This window comes from Rattus norvegicus, chromosome 2 (assembly GCF_021556685.1).
Source record: "Rattus norvegicus strain SHRSP/BbbUtx chromosome 2, alternate assembly SHRSP_T2T, whole genome shotgun sequence".
NCBI lineage: Eukaryota > Metazoa > Chordata > Mammalia > Rodentia > Muridae > Rattus > Rattus norvegicus.
The window spans coordinates 208,810,913-208,825,806 of record NC_141535.1 but is presented as its reverse complement, the minus strand read 5'-3'; the positions used below and the strand labels follow the sequence as shown (position 1 = coordinate 208,825,806).

The window sequence follows — 14,894 nt, the reverse complement described above, 5'->3', positions numbered from 1 at the left end:
TTTTACACACACACACACACACACACACACACACACACACACACACACACACACACACACACACACAGAGTTTCCCAGTGGGGAGGAGTGGAAGAAAACAAGGCAGACCCAAGATGTATCAATGACAATATCCAGTCTCAGCCAGATCCAGATGGCTCTGCAATGTTGTCCTGCCCCCCTCAAGGCAAGGGCCAGAGGTGACTTTAAGAATACATCTGTGGTGGGTATGCTGGTCACAGATAGAATATCAGCAATTTGAAGACTGGAGCAAGCAGATCTCCACGAGTTCAAGATCAGCCCCTTTCTATTTAGCAAGTTACAGAACTGTTATTTGGCCTCTAAACTACCCAAATAAAAAACAGAGGGGCATCTGTTTATCTCAGGACAGGGCTATAGTCAAGCTTATCCAATTACCATATTAGTGTACATTGTAGAAGGACACCTGTTTCCCTCCATTTTCTTGTTTGGCTATTGTAGGTATGTGCCTTCCTGAGTGCTATCTGTCTTACTGGTTCCTCTGGTGAGACAAAGCATAGTTCTGTTGGTGTTGCTATGTGTCCACAAAGACTAAAAAGGAAAAATCAAATCATATACTTTGATAAGAATTATAATAAATTCTTAATATAAGCACAGAGCGAATTTTTATATCAATGAGGAAATTGTATTCAAATAGTGAATTGGGAATAAGCTTGAACCTTAGCTCCCCATCTCCCCAAGGAGTAAACTTCATGGCTGGTCTCTCTCAGTGTATGAGTATTGATAGAGTTTGCAGAGCGATCTGCATCTCAGAAATAAATCTCATCTTATACAATGAGATTATTATTTTTCCATAGATTGGAAGCTTTTATCTTCCCATTTATACTTGCTAACTTTAGAAAACCCAGAGTATATAAAAATGTCAAGAACACAAAGGTAATCAGCATTAATAATTGTATGGACATTTTTATTCTTTGTGGGGATGCGCAAAGGTATAGGTGTAGGTAACACACACAATTACAATTAGATACAGTGATATTTTATGTGCTTTACATGTAATGTAGATTGTGGCTGCTTAACCCAGAGTATTAACTATTGAGAAATAATTTTAATGGCCATACAATTTAACACTGAATATATTTGCTTTAATTTAGTTAACCATGACCCAGTAGTTAGAGTTTGGAGGATTTTCTTCTCTGTTTTTCCTCTACTGAATAAGTAATGCCTCGAATAATCTTCTTTCTACAAAATTAATGTTTACCTAATTCCTAATTCGTTCCATAATATACACTACTATAAGGTGAACAACTGGGTAAATTTAACCGTTTAAAGTTATTTTTATAGGCTAAATTGTGTCTCTGTAGAATGTGTGTGTTGAGATACTAATTGCTAGTATCTCAAAATGTAGATATTTAGAGACAATATTTAAAGAGGTAAACAGATTAAAACAAGTCATTAGAACAATAAGACCAGGTAAAGGCACAGGAAGCAGACACCATTGATTAAACAAGCAGGAAGATCTCTTCAGGTCTCAGCCCTGTCAACACCTTGATCTCAGACTAGTCTCTACTAGGCTGAAAACTGAACAGTTCAATATTACGAAGCTACCTGTGATGCTTTGTAATAGCCACCTTATCGTGTAACATACATATTAAATCAAATCTGTGAGATTGCCTTTCTATAAATTCAAAACAATGAATCCGTGAATGAGAAAAGTTATCTCAACACAACCTTTGCCAGTTACATATTTTGCAAGAAATGAAATAAGGAAGTCTATACATAAGATCACATCTTGAATGATCATTTTCTTAAAGTAGGAGTGATAATAACAATCGAAATGGGGAAAGCCTTCTATTTCTAAATGGAATCTGGGACATAGAATGTTAGATCATTTATAAATGAAAGGCCCTAGGGAAAGCATCTGATGTCTTTGGATTGTAGCTTTCACGTATTTGAAAGGAGAGACTTCTCCTTGATAGCCTTCACAGGATACATTTAAAAACTGCACTATTCTTCTCTTGTCCTCCTCAACTGCTTCCGTCATTATATAAGATCACAGCATGTCATCATGTGACCAGTGTGGGCTACCCTGGTGTCCTTCCAAAAACCTGTGAGGAAATGTCACAGCAGAGCTCACAAGAGTGGACCAATAAAAGTACAATGTCAAATCCCAAGTCAGCTGTAACTGACTGGGAGATCATGCCACAGTAGGTCTGCCTCTTTGTTTTCAAAACCTTTCTCAGGGTACCTGTCCTATATCCCATCCTCCAAAGGGAAGGAGGAAGGAAAAAGACAAAACTAAAGTCATAGATCTTAAATGGCAGTATATAAAGAGCATCCAGATAGCACACACCAAGCAAGCTCAGGCCACAGCCTCATTAATTACTTTGGAAAAATCATTTTGGGGGGTATTTCAGGAAAAAGGAATTCTTTCCACTTTTAAATATTTGTAATCCAGAAATCCACTGTGGGCTACCGTGATGTCCTTCCAAAGACTTGTACTGTGATCAAGCCATAAACACAGATAAGAAGAATTCTAAACTGAGCACTGTGGCTTAAAATACAAACTTAGAACTCAGAGGGCAAGCATAGAAGGAACCACATGGGTATGAGGCAGTGTGAGTTACCCAGTGAGTCCCTGCTCTCAACAAGCAAATAAAAACACATTAAAGAATTAAATATCAGAAATAAGGAACCTCAGAGAAACTGTTCTGCTTCTGTGCCTTTCCTGGGTGCCAAAGGTTTATACTGAACACTCAGGTAGCCGTGTGCCCCACCTTCCTCAGTGACACTAGAACTTGTGATGTGGAAAATCTTACAGCATGCTATCATTATATGTTACAATATTAAGCTAGATTTAAAAGAATTTAGAAAAAGTAATGCTGGTAACATACTTATAAAATTTTAACTTTTTACAGATGTGCAAAGCATTGAAATTAAACAGCATTATGAGATTGTTTTCAGATATAAAATCTCTAAATCATTTTAAAAGCTCAGCGGCATCAACATATTTAATTACATTTCTAAGATACAAATGACACTGTATTCATTGTGCAGTATAATTTTTAGCAAGAAATCGTGTGTCCATAATACTCACAAAGCAGTTCTTATCAGTGTTCCTTTTCCAATGTTTCTTGTCTAGTTTCTTGGCCATGGTGGAACGAAGAGTCGCATGAGCTTGTATTCGAGGATTTAAAGCCAGGATACTCTGAATACAGGATAAATAATATACAAATGGAAATAAGTAATTGTGTTGGCGGTAAGACAAGTCAAAATTTCATTTTAGATCACTCAATCTGTCTAAGGAGAGACTTAGCTGAGGGTAATACTCTCATAATACATGAGAAACAGAAAAAGCAAAAAAAAAAAAAACATAGATGTAATCTAAACAGATTAGTACATGACCCGAAGTTCCTATGATGGTATTACAAAAAACTAAGAAAGAAATCTTAGACGTAACACAGGATGTTTATAGAAATATAATACGAGAATGCAGTAGGAAAAGCTAAGAGGAACCAAAGCTGTAATTAGTAAAGCTAAGCAAATAAGAAAACAAAATGTCATTGCTGCAAATTGATCATTACTGGTTAACATGTAAATATAGTAACTTCTAATATCCCATCTAATAGTTCTCAAAACTTCTTGCCCAGTGGATACTTCTACAAAACAACCCCTACACCTAAGGCTGGGGGAACATTGTAGATACTGTAGACATTTTGGAAAGACTGAAAGCCAAATTATCCGGGTATTTGCTGTGAGACTGTTTCTACTAATAGTGACAAAAGCTACACCTGTGGTCTCACCAACAGGGACTGAGCGTGAGCTGAACTAGGACTGAACAATAGACATACCACAATCGTCGGGCCGGGGGGTGGGGAACCCCTAGGTTCCAACCCTACACAAAGAACTGTGGACAATTAAGGAGTGCTGAGAGTGGGAGAAATAGTCTTCCCCAGGGAAAAGCACACCAACTGATTACCCAATGCTAAAAGGTTAGCCATGAAAATAGATAAACAACTAATGTTGTACAGACTGAGCAGATTATATTTCAGAATATATGTACATGCATATAAATATACATGTAAAATATTTTAAAAGAAGCTATGCATTTGCAAGAGCTAGTAAGGATACACAGGAGGGCTTTGGAGGGGAAAGGGAGAAGGGAGACATGGTGTAATTATAGTATAATCTGAAAAATAACAAAATTCTAATAAAATCATAAACCTAGTGTCCCCAATAAGAAAAGCTTTATTTTCACCAGAGAGGAAAATCTTCAGTGACAAATGCTTCAGTAGAACCCAATCAACATTTCTGTGAATATCTCTCAACAGTTTTGGTGTGGTGAAAAGCAGTATGTAATAGCAAGAGAAAAAAGAAAAGATTTAGAAAACATAAGGCTATGGAGATGGCCAGTGAATAGAATACTTGCCGTGAAAGCTTAAGAATTCACATTCAGCTTGCCAGGATGCAGGTATAAAGCCAGGCAGGGCTGTGGCTGCCAGTAAATCCAGCCCTCCATAACCTGAGACTGGGATTGCCAGGGCAAGCTAGCCAGAAAGAATACCTAGAATTGGTGAGGTCCAGATTTAGCAAGGCATATTGCTTCAGTAAAGTGAGGAATGCTTTTCTTTTTAGACAGCCGGCATCCGTTTTTGGGGGTGCTACACATGCACAGAATCTGCATGCCTAACCAACACATGAACATACGTAGGCACATACAGATGTGCAGCACACACATATAAAAAAAAAATCAAAGACCGAAAAGGCACGGACACTTTCAGTCTTTTAAAAAAATGGGAGATAATTTTGTAGTAAGATATGAATTAGTAAGATATGAAAAATTGATATTGTTGAAATTAAAGATCTTAATTTGGGTATTATTCTCAACTGAGTCAGAACTAGCAATCATAGCTGCACCCTTTACTGCAGTCAGCCACAAGAGCACATGTCTCAAAGTTCTTCTCTAGAAAGTCTTCCATAATTAGATCGGCCCTTTTGTTCTGGAGCTCATAAATACCTCTAGCAGGACAAGCAGCCCCAGCTTAGCACTGCTGATGGATGCTTTCTTCCCTCATAAACTGAGAACTCTGAAAGATGGAGTATTGGGGGTTTTCTTTTTAGTCTTTGAGTATCTGCTACGCAATGCCAAGGAGGCAACCCATGCTTATAGTTTATATTTAAAATATAGTTATATTTTATATTTATACCATATTTAAAATGTAGAGGGAACTGAGATGTGATTCAGTCCTCTTGTAGGATTTTAATTCAAAATTTTCCACAGATAAATTATTTTTATGTCTAATGTAGAAACTTGTTTTAACCACATTAAAAAAAATCAAATACTAAATGGCATCCGAATAGTTCATTGAAGAATTTCGGGGCATCGAGCCTCCTCAGGACCAAGGGTCTCCTCTCCCACTGGTGTCAGAAAAAACATCTTCTGCTACATATGCAGCTGCAGTTGGGGCCATGGGTCCCTCCATGTGTACTCTTTGGTTGGTGGTTTTAGCCCCAGGGAGCTCTGGGAGGTCTGGTTGGTTGATGTTGTTGTTCTTCCTATGAGGTTGCAAACTCTTTCAGCTCCTTCAGTCATTCCCCTAACTCTTCTATTGGGGTCCCATTCACAGTCTGGTGTTTGGCTGCGAGCACCCACATTTGTACTGGTCAGGCTCTGGAAGAACCTCTCAGGAGACAGCTATATCAGGCTCCTGTCAGCAAGGGCCCCTCATAAGGAAATGCTAGGACAGGGACGCAAGAGTAACACAGTGGGTTGGGAAGCACCTTCATAGAAGCACAGGGGAGGGGAATAGGATAGGGGATTTGTGGAGGGAAACCAGGAATGGGGATAACATTTGAAATGTAAATAAATAATCAATTAAAAACAGAAAAGAAATGCATTGCATTGCATAGGCACCCTGACAACCTAAGGTCAATCCCCAGAACCCATTGGTAGAGTGAAAAAACAATTTTGTACTGTACTCTGATTCTATACATGCCCTCTAGCACAGTGTACACACACACACACACACACACACACACACACACACACACACACACACACACAGAGAGAGAGAGAGAGAGAATGAATGTAATTTTAAAAAATAGTTATTATCAACTCCCCCAAAATTAAAAAAAATCAATGAGACCTCTTGACTTTAACATAAAAAGTAAACACTAGGAGATCACTTCAGGATTCATAGAGACCAACTCCAGCAAAACAGCTGATGAAAGCAACCTTTAATTTCTCAGGAACTTGTCTTGAGGAGGAGGAGACAGAAGAGGAGGAGAAAGCACATCAATTGAATACACTTTGCTACAATTCAGAAAGAACCCTGAAGAGCCATGGAGTCTGAAATACCAGCCACCACTCTAACTCTTCCCAGTCTATGCCACAGTAGCCCAACTCTAGGAACGTGTAAACCAGAAAGTAAGGCTTCTTCTGCTCAAATTCCAACTGAAGACTATGGCATCTGTAGTGCCTGTCAGGGAAGAACATTCTGTCAGAATGTCTCAGACCCAACCCCCAATTATGTAGAGGAAGTTCCTATAATCCTAGCTTAGCCGCAAGAGTTTCTTGTACCCAGAACAGTCCTCACTTCCTGATTAGAGGCTCCACTGTGATGACAGTGACACAGCAACAACAAACGGTCAGCTGAGCACTGATCATCAGGAGCAACCCACTGAGACACCCAGGGATGGCTGCCCACACCCAGTACCCTGGTCACAAAGTCAGCATGTCACTTTTGGAGAAGTCACTGTCACTATCCCAAGCTCTGGGGCTATGGTACAGAGATTTTCCCAAAAGAAAAGGCAGTGGTGTGAACAGACAACGAGTTGAATTTACTGGGACCCCTGACTCCTGTGTGGGGAGCTTCTATCCTAGGAATCTTCTTATGAGAAATTGGGACTTTGACAGCAAACAGTTTACAAAAAGCTGAAGTCTTCCGTGGGAAAATAAATATAAGTAACATGGGCAGAGAGTTCACCAGAGAAAACGCGAAGAGCAGGTAAAACAGGCTCTTAAGAAAAGCCCTCAAAGACTCACCTCAAAAGCAGCCTTTATAAATCAGTCCAAAATCAACTGAAGTATGCCAGAGGGCAACTGACCCTTCAGAGGGCTATACAAAGCAGGCACTAGGTATGCTAGCAACAGGAACAAAGATTCAGAGAGAGAGGTGGAAAGGGGTGAGTACAAGAGCTCGGCTTAAACTGCTGTACAAACCCCAGGTCACACAGAAGACTCTATGCTTCATAAGACAGGGCAAACAAAGATAGTGTGTAAGGAAAGGACTTACAGAGCTGGGATTGGGAGAACAGGCCTGGAAAGCAGATAAGAGAGAATGCCTTTGAGAGTAAACTGGATTCATTACACATATTTATGAAACCTCAAAGAACATTTTTAATGAAAGTTGTCTAAAAACAAAGAAACGAACAACTAAAAATGCTGTTATCAAAATCACCCCTGTCCATGTCCAGTGCTCTGCCATATAAAAATGTCAGAGGTGCAGACTGCAGGGGAAATAGACTTCGCTAAATTATCTATCTAGGCACTAAACAAAAGTATGAGTCCTCTATCGTGACAACACAAGATTAATAGCCACATTGTTATATTAACATTTTGTTTAAATATACTCATTCACAAATATATGCTACGTGCTACGGTAATGGTTGAGGGCATCTCCAAAGGTTTACATGTTAGAAGTATAGTCTGCAGTGTGATACTCTTAAAGGGGTGATTCCCATGTAAGCAGTAGTGTCTGGTCCGGGTGATCAAAACCACCCTCTCCCAAAGTTCTGAGTCTCTGTCTAACCATATGTTTTCTCCCTTAACATACTTCTGCCATGAAGCCATCTGCCAAGATGACATGGAGAAAAGAGAAGCCCTGGTTTGGCTTCCCAAGTAATAATAAAACAAATATCAACAACAAGCGAACAGCGAAAACAAAGATGCACCACAGTTCATAATAAAGTATTCTCATGGAATTCTGGATGAAAAGCAAGATCCAACCATGATACTCTGGAAAAATGATAAGTAACAACAAAAGTATGTATTTTCTATGTGTCATGATGAAGCTCAACTCTGTGTTGTTAAAATAACCCTATGAATACATTTAAAAAGCTGAATGCTTTCCTTTATATAATAAGTTATGCTATGGAAATTATATTTTGATAAAGTTGTTAATAATTTTAAGCAATGCATTCAATTCATGTAACTGTACAGTGTGTTCACTTTAATGAACAACTTTGGGACTTGACTTACTTTCATAAATGTGATAAAATTATTTTTCATAATTCTTACAAATGGCAGACATGTTTCTTCACTCTATCAGGATAGTTATCTGTGTCCTTCAAATAGGACATTCACACTAAAGCTCTCATTCTAAATGATTATTCCTTGAAATTTAAAAAAAATAGCTGATTTTTAGATGTCAACTTTAGAAAATTCAAGGCTCGTATTTTACAGGAAAAGTTAAAGATATTTTATCACTATAAATACAGTACTGTTGCTTACCTTTTCAGACCTGAATAACTACAGCACCATGTGGTAATACAAGTCAATAAATAAAAGAACAAGTTCAAAGGTATTGTGGCCAACATTTAAAGAAAACAAAGTAGGAATCATGCAAGAAATATGACTATATTTATTTTACCTTTTACATCCACATACCATATTGTGATAAATGATCACATTTATCTATGCTGGCATAGTAATGTAACTTTTGGAAGTAAACATTTGGAATGTAATTTATTGGCTGCTTATCATGGTTACTTTTCTTTCACATAACACAAACATAAAGTATAACAGCATGAAATATTGGGTTAACCTTTTACGAGAAGGCATTGAGTTGAATTCAATGGATCTTGGGTAAAAATAAATTAGATTGTGGAGAATGGTTACCAAGGATTTGACTTAATAATATCCAAGATGAAAGGTGATATAAAATAAGAATACATGACGTGAGTGGTTAAGAGCTGCTCAGAACAATTTTCCAAAGCAAGACTTTTTAAAACCCAAAGTCAATATCATCGATAAGCAAGCAGCTAGAATAATAATAATAAGGAGGAGTTCTAAATTACATTCTTCCTAAGAGATGACCAAAGCCAGGTCCTTACCAGGATCACAAAGTTCCCTGTGCTCTGGATAAACGAGCACTTCAAGAAGCCCATTAACCCTTTCAGATATCAAGTTACTGCTAATAGAGGGAGACTCTTCTCTCATCCAAGACTCTGGCTTTGGATTTTCCAATCAGTTATAGAGGAATTGTGAGAATGTACTGGTGCACATGGAGGCAAAAAAATAGAGTTTGAGTAAATTTCATGGCATGATTTCCCCCCTCCCCAGTGGAGTTAGAAAATAATAAAATGTGATCCAAATCCATTCTACACAAAATCTAAAGAATCGTGTGCTGTCACTGGCTTCTGTGAACATTACAGGTAGAAGCATTTGGGTTTCTACAGCCCAAACACATTGCATGTTTTTTGCCTCATCCTAGAGAGTGTGGGGAGCAGACATGTTGCCTACAGTCGCATACCTACTCTTCCTGGATAGAAGCACTAATCGCTGGTAATAAAACGTTAGACCTTTAGAATCACTTGGCAGTTCAAAGTCCAGGTGCAGAAAGCCATTTGGCCAGGCAGACGTCTTTCAAAAACCTGTGCCAATATTTATATGACCATATTGATTTACTAGATAAAATATACCATTTTCTTCACCCTTTATATTTGAATTATGAACCTTTCTACTCAACACTAGTTGTTCCTTGTAATTCTGAGCTATAAAAATGATACTGTATACTCATGTTTGAGTTGTACCTGGTCAAGTTGATGAATTAAATTTTATCTTACTCAGATTATGCTTGAATTTTATTATTGATGGTATATGCCAAGGGTTCTATGGGTCATTTCCTTGTATGAGGTAAAAGGAAACAAATAATTTAAAGTATGCTGGTTTTACTCCTTTCCTAATTGGTCATATATACTTAATCTTGATATAACAGTGTATTTTCTTCTACTTTACTTAAGTACTCTTCGCTCTACTAACATTATTTTTATTTGAGTAAATTCTCTCAACTAACAGAAGAGCAGACTAGGAAAGTCTGTTGAACATAGGACTGTTCAGAGAACTTACTTGTTGAGCATATACTCGCTCTCAAGGTTCAGTGTCAACCAAGTACCCCCCTGTTTCTTATGTCTGTCATTACTCACAGTGGAGGGAGAATTAAATAACCCTCATAGTGTTTAGAAGCCACTTGGAGACTTTAGATAAAACCAGGGACACCATGGCCAGTCTCCTGCCTTGTGAGGGAAAGAGGGCAGAATGAGCTTCATTTGTTACCCCACAAGTTCCACAAAAAGAGCCAGTTTGGAGCCTGAAAGTCTTGGTAAGCCTGGACGAGGACTCTCATGTGTTCATAGTCATCTTCTGAATGAACTCTGGGCACAATGCCTTAGGGTGGGCTACTTCTTCAGGTAACGATAATAAAGAAAAGTTGTCCCATTTTTTAAAATTTTTCCTACTATCTCCATACCAAGGCCAATATTGCTTTTATGAACAGTGACCGATCACCATTATTGCTGTGCAACAACAGATAAAGAAATAATGCTGTCAAGATTCAAATGCTAATGAATTTCCTAAGCAGTGCGTTCAGTGTTTCCTGTTACATTTGGTTGCAGAATTTTAGCTTTTCTATTTTTTCCTGGGTATTTTAACCTTCACTGTTATTCTTCCACTGTTAAACAGTGATCAATCATAGTACTAAATCAATAGTGTGGCTTTATTATGACAGTATATAAAAACTAACTTAGGGGCAGTAAGAACTTATCCCCCATTGTATTTCAGTTGTATGAGTAGGTTTTAGTTGCCACTCATCCAGTGTGTGTTCCTGTTCTGAACTGTAAATACTTACAAGGGGATTATTTAGTTTTAAAAGTAGAGGAATGTGCACAAAATACAAAGGAGTCTGGCAAAAAAAGGAAACTATAGATAAGACAGAATGAAACAGAGAGATGGGTCTCAGATGAAATTAAATTGGTCATGGGTTTCTGGATTTATCAAATCTCTCTGACCTACAATTGTTAAGGTAGATTCCCTAAATACACCAATATGCTCTTCACAAATTAGTATGTCTCTATCAAATTCAAATACACACTTTAACATCCATTACATGTGTAGAACAATGGAAATAATGTTTTCTTATACATAGAATTGTACATAGCTCATGAACTTTGGGCTAGACACATTAGGGTAAATTTACATTACATTTTCACTCTGTGGAAGACAAGGCAGATGAAAAGGTGATAAATTTGGAAAACATCACAAAACACATCAACTGGAAATGAATGGACCCTTTCAGGAGGCTAGTCGCACCACCTGGGAAATTCAACTCATTTCTTTTAGACAAATTGTTATCCTAAGTAAAATAGTTCATACATCTTAAAATGTCCCATCGGTCATGTCTCAATGCAACTAATCAAGCTGGGTTCTGTCACCTGCTCCTTTAGTCTGACTTTGCTAGGTTTTTGTACATGGCTCTTTGACTTATAAAACACATGCCACTCAACAGACGATCAATAGACTGACTTTAAGAAAGCTCATCTTCTTTTGAAAATGCTGAAAATTCGTATAATTCTTCACACAATTCTTTGTCTCTCCTGGTACTGAGGACTGCACACAGAGCCTTGAACTGGCTAGCAACTAATCTGCCACTGAGCCAACACAAATCCATTAACCATATAATTCTTAATAAGATCAGACCATGATGACTGAATATGATGTAGACATTAATTTCTCAAATTAAGATGCAGCCCCTGAGGCTACCCAAAAAGCTGTTGCCCCATGTGTGCGGGAGTGATGTGTTCTTCTAGCTGGGCTGTCTTGTCTGGCCTCAGTGAGAGAGGATACGCATAACCCCCTGCAGAGACTTGATTTGCCAGGGTAGCAGGTACCCTGGGTATCCTCCACCCTCTCAGAGAAGAAGGGGAGGGGGTTGGAGAGAGAGACCAGAAAGGGAGCAGCAATTGGGATGTAAAGTGAAGTGTGTGTTGTGTGTGTGTGTGCCTAGCCCTACAGAGACTTTATTTGCCAGGGTGACAGGTACCCAGGGGGCACCCTCCACCCTCTCAGAGAAGAAGAGGAGGGGGTTGGAATATAAATATATATCATAGACAGAGTGATTTACGCAAAGAGTTCAGCTCAGGGCCAAATTTCTGTGTAGTTTTGTCCCTGGTAAAGATCCTTTTGCTAGCATGCAGATTAATACCTTCTGATTATATCTCTGTGGAAAGAGAGTGAGAGCAAGTCCTCCACTGTCTTTCTTCAATAAGGCTACTAATGTCACTATAAGGGTTCCGCCCCAGGGAGCTTAAATACCTCTAACATTCTTCCAAAGGTTTCATCTGCTAATGCTACATGCTGGGAATGAAGGGTTCCATACATGATCTGCAATAGTATGCAAATGGTTTATGGTAGACCTAGAAAGGACTCTCTTGTCTGAGTAACTATTAAAACACTCCTCACAATGTGTTTCAGCACAGGCTAAGTGTTCTCTTATTATTTCAAATGAAACAATATGGACTCCACACTTTCAAGGCACCAGGAAGAAACTTCAGAACAAAAAATGCGATCATTTTATAGTATTGTTTACACTTAAAGAAAGAAAATAAAAGCAAATATTACCAAAGAAGCTAATAGCACTGCTTATTTTATTTCTTTTATTCTTTAAACAACTTAGAGAACAAGGCATTAATAATATATGCTAAGATATTGCAGTAGCTGGGGTTTTTTTACATTATGATTTAAAATAATACCTCATGGAAAAACACTTATGCACCGATATGAAAAGTTTATAAATGGGAAGAACACGTTATTCAGCAACGATAGATGCAAGACTGACACATAAAGCTAGAGCCATTGGAATTCAGGAGAAAGTACATATATGTCAGTCTGCTAAAAGTGAAACAGTGCCAGTCAACATGTAAGAAAGCTGGGACAAACTATAGGGGGCAAAAACAAATACGAGACCAGGGTTAAGCTTAGAGTTTTGAATGTTAAGTAATTAAACAAGTATCTTGATTGTTGGATTCAAGAAATAAACAATAAACTACAGATTGACTCACTGTGCACCAACTCTAGACTAGCCAGTAAAAAGAAATACACGTGAAAGCAGGTACTTTGTATTAAAATAAGAGTTAAAGTGATCAAAAGTGAGTTTTTCATACTTTATTGACTAGGGAATGGTCATAGAGAATGCACGCTAAGAAGGATGTTAGTGAGTGAAGAAGCTGGAAATTTGAGCAACTAGACACTTTCAAAATAAAGAAAACAGGAAATCAGAAAGTATCTCTATCGTTCTTATGGATCTTGGAAAGAGATATCAATAAACAATATTAATGTTTGTTAATATTGAGCACTCCTTTATCCTGAAACTTGCTTGGTTTGGTTTTACTAGCATTTAAACCTCTCCCTCCCTCTCTCTGTCTCTCTGTCTCTCTGTCTGTCTGTCTGTCTCTCTCTCTCTCCTTCACTTCTTTTACTTTCTTTTTTCTTTTATTTGTGCATATATTTGTGTATATATGTGTATTTATGTATATATGTGTGTGTACACAAATGAGGAGGCCTAAAGTCAAGGTCATGTGTCTTCCACAACCCTGCACCACCTTAGATTTTGAGGCAGGATCTCTCATTAAACCTGGAGCTTGCAGACTTAGCTAGATCTGCAGGTCAGCAAGCCCTAGAGATCTTTCTGCCCCAGAACTGGTGATTAGAGAGGTATGTCCTGCTATGCACAGTGTGGGTGTGTGTGTGCTTGTATGCATGTGCATGTGTGTGGACATGTGCGTGTGTGTTTGATTTTTAGAATATAGGTTCTGGAAGACCAAACTAAGGCCATCATGTTTATTTCATATTACTATGTCATCTCAGCACCCAAGTCTTCACTTTCTGCTTGAGCTCTTTTTACTGTAATAAATTCTCCACTCAGCTAGGCCCCAATGAAGGGCTTTTGAATCTTCCCTAACACAGGAAGTCATTGTAATGCATTATCATGTAATCCATCTGCTTGTGTGATTTTAATTTATTTGTAGCAAAAATACCAACACACTGTCTTTCTTCACAAAAGCTTATAATAGTACCACCACCACTCCCACCAAATCTTCACCCCCACCCCTGTCAACAATACCACATTTTCCCCTGTAAACTGGCATTCTTACTGTGGCTAGTCTCTATGGATTCTTTTCCTTTTCCTTTTTTTTTATTCAACTCACAAATGTCTGTTGATGTCAGTCATATAGGTTGGATCTTTGATATCCCTACTTCTTCACCCTATGGAAGATTCTTTTCCAGATGCCTACATTGTACTATGACCAAACACTCCAAGTTAAAGTACCCATAACCCACCTGGGGCCTGGGCTTCCTATCTGTCTCAATATAGCAGGTATCATTCCTTAATGGCCTCACATTTGTTCACACACATATGAACACAGAGTTCACTATTATGAGCAGCAGTAATAAAATCATTCCTTGAAGTTCAGTTTGGCACCCATCTTCCATTCCAAACAGCCTCTGGTCTGACCTTCACCGCTTTTTAAATAGATTTACATTTCTATTTCCAAACATTCACTTGGATCTCTAGGAAGCAATTGTTAAGTTAGAAGAAAGACCTTATGTTCTGAAAACCATTTCTTCCAAAACGTTAACGATCACCTCCCCTCTGCTATCTTTACCCATGAGCCTCAAAAGGAACTTAGCACTGGTACTCATTTGACACAGGTACGAAATCAAGTAAATTTATTTTTTTCCATCAAATTGGCCAGTGAAACTTTAAAGCAAACATTTGTGATATGTATATACATGTGAATATCTATATCTATATCTATAGATAGATGTGTGTGTGTGTATGTGTGAAAAATCCTTAGCCAAA

The 14,894-nt window shown here is 38.1% G+C and overlaps 1 protein-coding gene across 1 annotated transcript in view; it reads right to left on the bottom strand.

The window, feature by feature from the left end:
- Positions 1–14,894, bottom strand: part of Dpyd (dihydropyrimidine dehydrogenase) — an 864,105-nt gene that overhangs the window by 824,947 nt on the left and 24,264 nt on the right. The window contains 1 exon segment of the mRNA NM_031027.2: positions 3,074–3,184. Coding sequence (NP_112289.2) covers positions 3,074–3,184 — 111 coding nt within the window.